Source organism: Culicoides brevitarsis, chromosome 2, assembly GCF_036172545.1.
Source record: "Culicoides brevitarsis isolate CSIRO-B50_1 chromosome 2, AGI_CSIRO_Cbre_v1, whole genome shotgun sequence".
Classification (NCBI taxonomy): Eukaryota; Metazoa; Arthropoda; class Insecta; order Diptera; family Ceratopogonidae; genus Culicoides; species Culicoides brevitarsis.
In genome coordinates this window covers 3,357,956-3,370,712 of record NC_087086.1, presented here as the reverse complement: position 1 = coordinate 3,370,712, position 12,757 = coordinate 3,357,956, and the positions used below count along the sequence as shown (strand labels likewise).

General features: G+C 28.8%; 1 protein-coding gene across 1 annotated transcript; it reads right to left on the bottom strand.

The window, feature by feature from the left end:
- Positions 1–1,697: 1,697 nt before the first annotated feature.
- On the bottom strand, positions 1,698–5,034 carry LOC134831101 (uncharacterized). The gene is made up of 6 exons (XM_063844749.1): positions 4,962–5,034; positions 4,180–4,415; positions 3,898–4,130; positions 3,575–3,845; positions 3,398–3,517; positions 1,698–3,340 (listed from the first exon to the last, which is right to left on the bottom strand). Exons 1-6 carry the CDS (start codon positions 5,032–5,034, stop codon positions 2,264–2,266), a joined length of 2,010 nt encoding a protein of 669 aa, XP_063700819.1. The 3' UTR covers positions 1,698–2,263.
- Positions 5,035–12,757: the final 7,723 nt, after the last annotated feature.

Genomic DNA, 12,757 nt, shown 5'->3' with positions numbered 1-12,757 from the left:
TCGACCGTACAAAGCAAACGCTGAACTACAAATGAAAAGGTATTTTGTATTTGCAACAGACCAACGAAAAAAAAAATAATATTTCTTATTCTTTAACAAACAAGTTACAAATACACTCGCACACACAATCAAATAATACTTAAGTGAAACAAAAAAGTTGCCCGATGTGTACAACGTGGAATGAATGAATTTTGAAAAGTTTCTTTGCAGCAAGCAACACACATTAAGTGATTTCGTATTGAGGTATGTGTGGTTTTTTTACCTTTCCAATATGTGGGGCGAATGTGTGTGTGACGATCGGAATGGAATGAAATGCTGGGTTGGAAGCGAAAACATGAACCTTCTTATTGGAGAAAATGGTTTGTGGATTTGATGAGAAAGGGAGTTGAACAGGGTTCGAAAATTATTTCTCTACTTATTCTTCAAATAAGTAAAACCGTTGTTGAATGACATTGCGGATCTGTTAAAAATCTCTGAAGTAGCAAACTCACTATATGATAGCATTTAAGCTCGAAGAATCTTACGTTTCTCAGTTGAAGTGTCGGTACATGTCGTTTGAACATTTCGCAAATTTAGGATACTTAAAATTTCTCTTATAAAGGTCAAAAGCAAGCATTATTTCGGTTAACTTTAGATGTTTCTCCAATGATTACTTTTTGTATGCTGTTATCGGTGAAAGATATACTTATTTTAGTTTTACAATAGAGTTCTTAAAATTTTAAAATTAACTTAAATTAATACTCAGATTCAAATCAAAATCAGATTCATGCCTCAGATCATTGTCAGTATTTGTTTCAGTTTTGATTTGAAAAGAAGAAGATTGTCGGTTCGTCATAGTTCAGAAGGGAGGCTGTTGAAGAAGTTTATCCCTTCATGAAAAACACTGTTTCGTGAGTAGTTTGTTCGAGACAATGGGATTTGTAATCTAGACCTTCTTCTTGTGTCGTGTTCATGTCGGTCCTGAACAAGAGGAATTGACAGATTTGTCCTCAATAGCCCTTTTGTCATTTTGTATTGCTTGCAGATCACAGCTTACGATTCTTCTCCTGTAGACGATTTCGATTTTTTTCAGGTTATCGACTGTTAAAGATTAAACAAAACCTATGATGAAATTTAAGCTCCTTCATAGTTTCAGTTTCTGATAATTCTGAGAGTCAAATACTTACTTAAAACATTTTTCCTTCTTGCTCAAAATATTTTTTAACCATGCTTATGTTTTTTATAGTTAAGCCATTCCATCAGTAGATGTCGTCTTTTCTGAAAAAAATTTAAAATAAATTTCCGTTTATTCATTTTGTTAAAACTTACCTGCTTAGTTGACTTTCTTTTCATTCACTTTTTAAATTCAAAATAAAAAAAATCACAGAAAATTTTTGTTTATAAAATGTCAATTTCAGAGCTTCCCTTCTTTCTATAAATAAACATCGCAAAACCAACCAAGAATTATTTAAATAGAATTCACACAAGAAATCACTGCAAACAAATTTTCATGTTGTGTGTTTGGATAGAATTTGTTTGAAAATAACTGTGGTCACTCATGCATCTTTTTCATATATAACATTTTTTTATTATTTTCTGTTTTCTATCTAAGTCTAAGAGAACATGCAAGAAGACGCATTGCAACATTTTTTCTCTACAAAAACTTTCTAAAAAATATTTGACACTTGATATTAAAAAAAAATGTCAAAAAAGAGGAATTCCACAAAATGCATGTCCTTTCCGGAAAAAGAGCATTAATTAACATTGAAATTCGTTGACACATTGACATACTTTTGTTGGTCCTCAACCGACAACAGTGTGTTTCCCGTAATCTGATTAATTTCAATTTTAACATGATATTTATCATCAAATACCCGACAAAATTAATTAAATCATCACGCAAATTTTCTTCTCCATACATTTTGTGTGTTAAATCAATACTACACGAACGCCAATAAACAGACAAACAATAATGATAAAATTATTTACTCAACTAATGAGCATTTAATCAATTGCATAAATATTTAACAAAATCATCATCAATTTTATGTGAAACGGGAACGGTATGGAGCAGAGATGTGTGTCAATCAATAAAATTGCATTTTGTCGGTTGGATTTCTTACCTTGAAACGTGTTTTTCGGTCATTAATTGCGATTTTGTGAATAAATTCATAATTTTTTTTGATTTTCATTTATTTTTAACTTTAAATGAAAATTCATAAAAATTATAATTTTTCACAAAATCGCAATTAGTGCAATAATTTTAATGATGCGGGTTACTTAATTAATCGAGAATATTTCCCGTTAAACTTGAATTCTCTTCTTTTCCAGTGCCGCCGCCGCTTGAACTTGTATGACTGAATCTTTGGGGGGCGTTTCTCAATGTATTCAGGACATTATGAACGACAGGATTTCCTCGTTGTGATCCCCATGAACTTCTTTGCGGATTATTACCTCCAGCGTTGCTTTCCAAAATGGTTGGCATGACATTAGATCGTTTCGAACCCATTCGAAGAGATCTGGAAAGAGGTCTGAAACGATTAATGATCGAATCTCGAAGTCCGCCGCTTGATGAAGATCCCGAATTGTCTTTGCCGTCGTTGTTTTCCAAAAGATTTGAAACGAGTTTGTCCAATAACATCAAATCTGAGCTGGATTTTGGTACTTTTCCCGCTGTAACTTCTGACGAATCGGAAGTTCCTTCGGGAATCCCGAGTCTTTCACGAACGCCTTTCGCTGCATTGCTCGAATAACTCATACGACGAACTTTTCTAAACGTATCATCATCAAGAGCTTCTCGCAGTGCCCTTTCAAGTGTTCCTCCGAGATTTTTCGCTTGAACATCGAATGCGAGATCTTCTTGTCGCTCTTTGACGGTGTTCTTGCGACGAATTGTCGATTGGTTGGCTTTACGTGCGACCCGAATGTCAGTATCCCAAAAACGTTTCAAGTCTGGCGATGAAATGTAAGGAGCAGCAACTTCCTTTATCTTCAAAACCATAATTGCCGTGATGAAAATACAAATGACGTTAATTACGGTTAAAAGTCCCGATACAATTCCGCTGATGAGAAATTCCGTGGGAATGTAATTCGTGTACAACATTTGATAGGAACTGTTTCCGAAGTAATCTTCGCCTTTCATATGAGGCATTTTTTTGTCGGGATAAATGAGCCAAATGCATGCGAGAGCCCAATATAAGCCGCAATTGACAACTGGCGGGAGAAGAGAAGCGGAAATTGCAACACCAATTAAGGGACCTGCAGAGCCTTGAAGTAAAGCAACAGCTACGCCGCTGCCTGATGTAAGCGCCCATAAGATACCCATCCACAGAGATCGAGCATTTCCTCTTCCGCGCATTTCCTGAAAAGGTTTAAAATTTAAATTTCCTGAAAAAATTTATTAAAAAAAATTAAAAACCTCAGTTGGAAAGTCTCCATAGCCCCATGGCATTTCCGTAGTTCCCAAAATTAATCCAAAAATGAATCCAAAGAGACAACTGATGAACATTCCGAGAGCCAAAGATATAAATCCAACTTTCTAAAATACAAAAATTAATATTTTCACTCAAAAAATCTTTCAAAGGTAAAAACTTACAACTAATTCCCTATCAGAAATGATCGTTCCAAAAGTAATTGACATTACAGGTCCCATCAATGGACTAACCAACATCGCAGCTGTAATATTTGGCGCATTATTCTCTACCAATCCAAGCGCAGCGAGAGAATCAGCAGTTACGATCAACAACAAATAATCAAAAGACAAGGCGCCTCCAGCTCGAACTCCATCAACGACTTGTTTGACAGTCAATTTCGATTTAATTGAATCCACAAAAGCTTTCCATTTTAGGTTATTATCCGTTGGCATGCTTTAAAAAATCATTTAAAGTATGAAAATATATTTTTTTAGGTAAAACTTACTCATCATCATCAACTTCTGGATGTTCGTTTCCTTCAAAGCTTACGGAACAGGGCATCACACTAACAGTTGAGTTCAATTTCACTCCAATTCCGAGTTCAGTTAAGCAATGTAAAGTTGTTTCGCAAGGAATTCCTGATTCCAAAGGGAAAATTACTTGATAATAATTTCCGTTTTTGTCGCCATTCCAGATTACGTGTTCGATTTCGAGTTTTTTGAGGAGTTCATCAAGGACCTAAAATTTAAAGAGGTAAAAATTTTTCAAAATTTTATAAAAAATTTACCTTTTCCATTGGAATTAATCCAGTTACGATATCTCTTTTAGGATTTGGAGAATAATTTTGTCCTTTTTGTCCCAAACGTTTGGCTGCGGGAGGCAAATTTTTGTCTCTCAATTCGACCTCGAGCTTTAAAATTGCATTCGAGTCTTGCCCAGGTATGTTAGTTGTAAAATTATTCGGAGATATTGGGCGAACATTAGCAGATGCGGGTTGGAAAAGGTCATTTGAAGGAGGAAAAGCTGTTTGAAAGGTATAAAAATTATTTTTTTTTGTTAAAAATTAAAATAAAAAAATATAATTAAAATAATTAAATTTAATTAAAATAATTGAAAATTAATACATATATAAATAAAAATTTTAGTTATTTAAAAAAATTAACAAAAAATAAATAATTTTAAATAAAAAAAAATTAAATATTAAATTAATTTTTTAATTAAAATTTAAAATTTAATTTTTTAAAAAAAGTAATTATTATATTTAATTATTTATTTTGATTTATTCTATTTATATTATAATTCTAATTTTTTACTATTATTATATTTAATTAAAAAAAATTATTTATTTTTTATTTAAATTAATAACATTTAAATAAATTTATTAAAAATAATAATTTTTTTTTAATTATCTAATTATTTTTTTTATAAAATTTTTTAATTGTAAATAATTTTTTTATTTAATCAATTTTTTTTAATCAATAAAATTTAAAAATTTTTTTCAGCTTAAAATTTATTTTAATTAATCCAAACCAAGCATTAAATTTTGAATTAAATAAAAAATCAACTTACCATGAAATCCTCCGCCCAAAAGGACCCTTTCATAGTTCGACGTTGGAACGCAAACCAAAAAAACGACTCCCATCGTTTAAAATTTCCTTTCGATCTGGAATCTGAAAAGAAACTGAACCTATTTTATGCGATACATTTTCAAACTGAGCGAAAATTCGCAACAAAGTGCAATAACGGTCATTAATGCCGCTGTGCGAAATCAAAAGTAAATTTACAAGTGAATGTTAAATAGAGCGATATTAGACGAAAACAGATTTTCAGAAGCAATCAATCATCGTGACCTTCATTTTCTCTTTCAATGACATTTTTTTCGGATGGCATGCGAAAAAATTTGAAGTAAATTGAATTTACATTCTCTGTTCTGAGTAAAAAGACGAAAGAGACGAAGAAGACGTGATTCGTTTTAAATGGAACGCAACTTTATTTTTATCTAATTTATTTAGCAGTTTCCATACGCTCTCATAACTAAGCGTAAAAATGACAGAATATCACAGATGGTTTTTCTGCCTTTTTTTCTACACTTTTCTAAGTCCTTTCTGTTTTATTTTTATTATTTTTTTATATGTACATTACGTGGTCGTCGCTTCATTCTTTCCAACTTAATTCCATTTCATTTTTTTTTTCAAACTTGCCTCGTTCTCTCTCGATGGTGCCAACAACCGTCAAATTGTACTCTCTGCGTGCGTTCCTTCATTGATTTATTGTTACATTTTTTTCATGCCTTATTTACTCCCAAATATTTATTCGATTTTTTAAAGGACCTCGTGCAATGTCACTCGCGAAAACCCATAAAAAAAAGTTTATTGGACATTATGGAAGCCACAAATCCTTGCGCGTTAAGTGTTGAACGCGAGAAAAAAGGCAAGCGAAGGAGTGTGTCACCATTAATCAGTTAACAAATCCTTTTGAAAATAACGGCTCATTATAAGCCTCAATGCTTTTACGCGTTTGTCTGGTTTTGGTTTTTTTTTGTACGAGTCTGTGTTATGCTTATGCAAAAGGTATGTCGGTATCGATATCGTTACAGTTTAAACTGTTGTTTTGTGAGAAATTTGAAAAATTTTTTCAACTGAAAAATATTAAAGTCAAATTTTACAATTTAAATAGAAAATTATAAATTTTAAGTAATAAAAAATTTTATTCAAAATAAAAATATTTATCCAAATTAATTTTTACTATTTTTATTTGATTTATAAAATTTAATTGATTTTTTTATTTTCAAAAAAAAAAAAAAAAAATAAAAAAAAAAAATAAATAAATAAAATTAAAAATTATAATTTTTTCAATATTTATTTTTATTTTTAAAAGTTTTTATAAATATGAAAAAAAAATATTAAAATATAAAATAAAATTTAATTTAATAAAATAAAAAAAAAATTAATAAAGAAAAAAAAATGCTTTTAAAAAATAAAGAAAATAAATAAAAAAATAAGAATTTTACAAATTATTTTTTTTTTAAATTTTAAATTATTAATTTTTTTTTAAATTTTTTTTTTGTTAAAATTTTTTTTTTATTTATTTTCTGTAATTTTTTTGCAAAAAAAAAAAAAAAAATTTTTTTTAATTTTAAGAAAAAAAAGGAAAAAAAATTAATAAAATTAAAAAAAAATAAATATGTATTTAAAATATGTTTGAAAATTTCTCACAAAATAACACAGTTGAAGAAAGTAAGAAATACAAAACTACGTCGGATAGCGATTAATGCACGTTTTAATAGCAATTTAAAAGCAATTTCGATTTTTACTTGAATTTCTGCGAAAAAGCAGAAAACCATCGTGAAGAAATAATTTTTTATTTAAAAATATTCAAGAGTAAGCTCTCGTCGTCACACTGCACGGATAGACGACAGAAGGAAGGATCATTGGAAGGATTATTGTAAAAAGAACCACTTTACCGTAAAATTCAATCAATTAGGCACTCTTTAAATCCCCTTTTTAAAAAGGATTAACCGACGACGCTCGTGTTGTTGTGTGGCAACCCCTTTAGATATTTTCAGCTTTGTTGATTAAATCTTAAAAATTTTATTGTTTTGGAAAATTTTTCGGTGACCTGTTCGTATTCGGTTTTATCATCGTGTCACTCGAGCTCTTCTTTTTTTTTTTGGTCTTCTAAATTGACACACGTAGCACGTGAGACATAAAATAGCTGGCAGCAAAACGTCGAAATAAATTAAAGGAGACAAGCGACGTGTTGTTAAAATGGAGAAATCCCGTTAATTTTTGCTCCGTGCATGTGTTTGTGTGCAAATATTTTATCAACAGCGTGTCTGTGAGGAACTTGCAAATTGATGAAACGGAGGGAGAAAAAAGGGGAGAGAGACGACATTTCTTTTTACCATCATGTCTCTTTCTTTTATCATCACATTTAATATTACTTTTGGGATTAACATTCATTCACGTGCGCTTCAGTTGCCTCACACACGAACACGAAAAAAAACAGTTACACAATAATTGTGTCTGCGTGTAACTTTAGCCAGCACCCAACCGAAGAGAGAGAGGAGAGATGAAGAAAAAACCACAAATAATATTGTACGTGCATGCCCTTTAACCACTTTGTAAAATGATGAATTACGGGTAATGACGAGGTTTGGTCACCAACAAATTTCTGCTTTTTAAATTCCAACAAACTTTTTCAAGGGAACAATTTTCGCACTGAATTGATAAAAAGTCTCGTGAGACTCGTTCAAGGGCACCCTACTTGAATAAGAGAGAGAGAGAGAAAAAAAAAGTTGTTCACACACATCCGAAAATATGTCTATTTAAATGAGGTTTTTGCGGTAAATTCACACAAAAAAGCAGAAATTTTGTGTCCCCCTTACCGCAACATTTTACACACATTCCTCTCCAGATAATCTTTTGTGTTCGTTGCGTCTCATTTATCGTGTAAGTGTGTCTGCAATTAGTATTTTACAAGAATTTTTCGTTGTAAGTGTTTTTAACGCTTATCTGGCTTCTGTTAATTTATGTCGAAATTACACCTTTAGAATGTTTGTTCTTGTTGTTGCGTTCTTGTTAGTCGAAAATTAATGGAATTAACTCATTAATGTCATTAATCCACACGTCGTTGAAAAGAGGGATTAAAAGTGGGTCAAAAAAGTGGATTTTCTTGACTTTTTTCTCTCAATGGATTCATGCTGAGATGAACACAGAGAGAGAAAAAAAAACGACAAGAAAAAGCAAATAAAGAATCAATTCAAATTATTGGCATAAAAGTTACAAGCAAAAGTTTAATTTCTTTCTTGTGGATTTCTTCTTTTTTTTCTTTGGAGCTCGACGTAAAAAAAAACAGATGAGGAAAAAAAATAAGATTGTTTGACGACAAAAACAGAAAATAAAGAAATCACAGCTATTCTTCACGTTATAAAGACACTGCAAGATGACAAGACATTGGAACAAGTCAAAGTGAATTAACAAAGTTTTTCTTCGTTGCTTTCTTTTTTTTTCTTTTCTTGTTGGTACAGAATGTTTTGTATATTTGTGGGAGAAAGATCGGCCAAGGAAGGAAAAGCATGACAAAAACAACAAACCTGAGATGTTTGAATTAGCAGAGAGGTAAGTTTTTTGATGTTGATCGATTTGAAGATTTAACTTAAAATATTTTTTAAAAAATGTTTCGTTAATAAATTTGAGCTCAACTTTCTTTTTTCATTTTTGTTAATTTTTTTTTTAGAATTTTTAAATTATTTTTAATTTTCTATTTTTATTTTTTTTTTCAAAATTTAAAAAATTAAAGAATAATATTTTCTTTTAGGAAGGTACGATAAAAAATTAAAAGTTTGAAAAATTTAAAAAAAAATAAATTAAATTTTAAACGTTAAAGATTTAAATATAAAAATTTCAATTTCAACTAAAAAAATTAATTTAATTAATTTAAAAAAATTAATTAATTTTCAATTTTTTTTAAAATAAAAAAAAAAAAAAAAATTTGACAAAAATATGTTTTTGAGAAATTTTTTCAGCATTATGAATATTTTTAAAATTTAATTTAAAAGTTTGAATTTTTGATAATTAACCAAAAAAATATTTAAAAATAAAAAAAAAATCATTTTTAAAAAAAAATATTAAAAAATATATAAAAAAAATGTTAAAAAATTTGAAAAAAATGTAAGAAAAATATTTTTTTGAGAAAACGTTAAGCATTCTAAATATTTTCAAAATTTAATTTAAAAGTTTAACTTTTTGATAATTAACTAAAAAAAATAAATTAGCAAAAAATTATTTTAAAATAAAAAAAAAATATTTTGACCGAAAGTTTAAATACCTAATATAAAAAAAAATTAAAAATTGAAAAAAAAATTTACGAAAGTATTTTTTTTTAAATTTCAAACATTCTGAATATTTTAAAAATTTAATTTAAAAATTTTTGAAAAAAAAAAAATTTTTTTTGTCATTCAAACGGAGATCATTTTTAAATTCTTTTTGCAACCTCCTTCTAAAAATTTTTAATTTATAATTCAGAAATTTAATAAAAAAAATTCAGACAAATTAATGAAAACCAAAATTAAAATCTTACCGTGATCACTGATTCCCATATCATAGACTTACTCTGCAAAAGGTATTTCTTGTTTGTTTTCAATCACAATCCATTTCTATGGTTTTATTGTTTCACTTCTTGCTTCTCTTCTCCGAGAGAGCGATTTTTTTTTCTTCAGCTTGTTATTGTTGTTTGCCGTGATCGCTGCGTCGTCGCTCCGTATCAAATAAAGATAATGATATTTTTTCATTAACCATCCCAGAAGGAGTCAAGAAAAAAAGTATTATTATTATTATTATTACAGGAGAGAGAACGAGAGCATTGTCGAAGCCACACAAGTTGATTTTTTTTTGCTGCTACCGCTCTTTTTTTCGAGCAAATAGAAAAACTTTTTCATCTTTAATTTGCCAACATTTTTGTGTGTGTGTGTGTTGGGTATTGTTTGTTATTGTCGGTCACTTTTCTATGGAACGGATGTGGATTAAAAAAAGCAGTCACTGTAACAATATTCGTGACAAAGTTTCTCTTTTAGCATTTTTTTTTGTAAGGATTCAAAAGCTAAAAAATAAAACAAAAAAAAAAGTAAGAAAGAAAGTTTAACAGCTATTTTAAAATTAAATTACCTTCGTTCGTTGATCTTGCCTTGTATGAATGTAGGTGTTGCGAAGCATGGAAAAATTATTAATTTTCCCAATTTAAATAACTCCCGCAGATGTTTTCAACTCGAACAAAAAAATATGTTCGCGAAAGGTGTTTTACATCATCAAACATATTATTCAAAGCACTTTTTCTTCATCTTCTTGTATCTTTTGCTACATCATAAACAATGACTGTAATATATCGGAAGTAAAAGAAAAACAAAAAAAAAAAGCTTTTTCACAACAACAACAACAGAAGAGTATAGCTTGAGTGAAATTGACAAGGAATATCATGTTCTTGTTGTTTGTGTTTGTCTGCGAAGCTGCATGTGATGTGTTCCTCATTCCGTCAAAAGCTTGTTTGTATTTTTCATTTTCTTTTGAAAGTAATTTATCTATTTTTCTTGTGGTTGAAATGAATAGAAGACGAGCGAAAATCCAAACAGCAGCAGCGAGAAGGGATTATTCTTCGTTTTTTTCCTCGCTTTCATCCTGTGTGTGTGTGTGTTATTTTGTTAAGTCATGTCATGAAGCTCGCTTTGTTTTTATGTTTTCCTTGTTTTGGCATAAAGTTTACTTTATAATAATAATATGTAAAAAGTATAATGTAAAAAACATGTGTGCAAGTGAGTTACTTCTCTCTACTTTTTTTTTTGCATAACTACAACAACAACAAGTAAAAACATTTTCCGTTTATCCTGATGATGCCTTTGTTTGTTGCTAACCACGTCTACTGAACAGAAAAAAATAAAAGTCTGAATAAGAGGATTCGAGGAATGGGGAAATCCTTTTGGATGATATGTTATAAAGCCCTTCAGGTGTTGTTGTTTTTGGTCTCAACAGTCTGGCTGATTTTTTTTTTGTTTTTTGAACATTATTAAATTTCCGGGAATATGTAGCATAACAAAAGTTATTTTTGGAAAGTTGATTTTTTTCAAGAGCAGAGATTTACTCAAGAATTTCGAGGAAAATATGTGAAAAATTTTTTGACGTACGTCAGTTTAAAAAAAAATCTTAAAACTTAGGTATATGCTTGGTTTGAATTAATTGAAATAATTTTGAAGCTTGATTTTACAAACTTGAGACTGAAGCTGAAAAAAAAAATTTTTTGCTTGGTTTGAATTAATTGAAATAATTTTGAGGCTTGATTTTACAAACTTGAGACTGAAGCTGAAAAAAAAATTTTTGCTTGGTTTGAATTAATTGAAATAATTTTGAAGCTTGATTTTACAAACTTGAGTCTGAAGCTGAAAAAAAAATTTTTTTGCTTGGTTTGAATTAATTGAAATAATTTTGAAGCTTGATTTTACAAACTTGAGTCTGAAGCTGAAAAAAAAATTTTTTTGCTTGGTTTGAATTAATTGAAATAATTTTGAAGCTTGATTTTATAAACTTGAGTCTGAAGCTGAAAAAAAAATTTTTTTGCTTGGTTTGAATTAATTGAAATAGATATGAAGCTTTTAAATTTGCACTGAAAATAAAAAAAATAATATTAAAAAAAAATTATTAAAAATTTATGAAAATATCTTACCTCAGTAAAATTTTTTTTCCAAGCTTTGAAGATTATTTTCATTCTTTTGAACTATGTTCCATATAATTACAGCACAAGTATCATATTCTGATGTTTGACTACAGCACAAAACAATCTGAAATGAAAAATTTCGACTACAATGAAAAGTAGATGCAACAAAGGGGAAAAGATAAACAAGAAAAAAAGTGTGTTTGTGTTGAATTTCAATTGAAAGCTTATTTTTCAATTAGCATTAAGAGCGTTAATGGATTAGACTTTTGTATAAAATTTAATGGGATTGTTAAACCCGAATCGGCTTTGTCTATCTTTCTCTACACACACATTTTACGACATCAAACAATAGATTTATCATTTTTTTGTACAAATTTTTTCCAACTACCTTTATGGATGTATGTTGAATGAATGATGAAACGAGAAGTGATGAAGTGTAAGTTTTTCTTCTTGTTTGTGTTCAGACTTATGATGATGATGAGGATGAAAGATAACTTTTGTGGTAATAAAATACAATGGGAGCTATTGTTAATCCCGAAAGGAGGAAATGCAAGGAAAAGTCATATAGAAAATCAAGAATAAGAGGATTTGCAGTTTTATAAAATGAATAATTTTTTTTAATATAAAAAAGCTTAAAAGTGACTTTGAAAGCACTCACCTGATGCAGAGATTTCATGGAGTAAACCGCCAATTTGGATTTGATTTTCGTACTTTTTGTTCCGCATTGAGCAAATTGATAAGCAAAATCGATAATTTCCATGTTTTATCAATTTCACACATCGATTACCTGCAGTGACGACGTCGACTGACACAAATTTTAGGATGGTCATCTCTTTTTCCGATTCAGTACGTTATTTGCGATAATTAAGATGAAAACAGGGTTTGGAATTATTTATCAATTAAATGATTTTTTATTTTTAATATTTTTAAAAAATGTTTTAATTGAATATTGAATATTGAAAATATCAAAATGGAAATTGCGGGAGACAAAAAAAAAATTAATTTTTCAAATTATTTTGATTTTTTACCATTTTTATTTGATCAATAATTTTTAAAATTTTTAAATAAAAAACAAAACTGAAAAATTTTATTTTAAAAAAATTATTAAATAATTATAAAAAATATAAAATAATTTTAAAATAAAATTGAAAAAAATTTAAAAA

Coding starts and splice junctions, on each gene's coding strand:
- LOC134831101 (XM_063844749.1), bottom strand. CDS start 5,034: ATGGGAGTCGTTTTTTTGGTTTGCGTTCCAACGTCGAACTATGAAAGG. Junction 4,416..4,961: donor TTTGGGCGGAGGATTTCATG/GTAAGTTGATTT, acceptor CCTTTCAAACAG/CTTTTCCTCCTTCAAATGAC. Junction 3,846..3,897: donor CCAGAAGTTGATGATGATGA/GTAAGTTTTACC, acceptor GATTTTTTAAAG/CATGCCAACGGATAATAACC.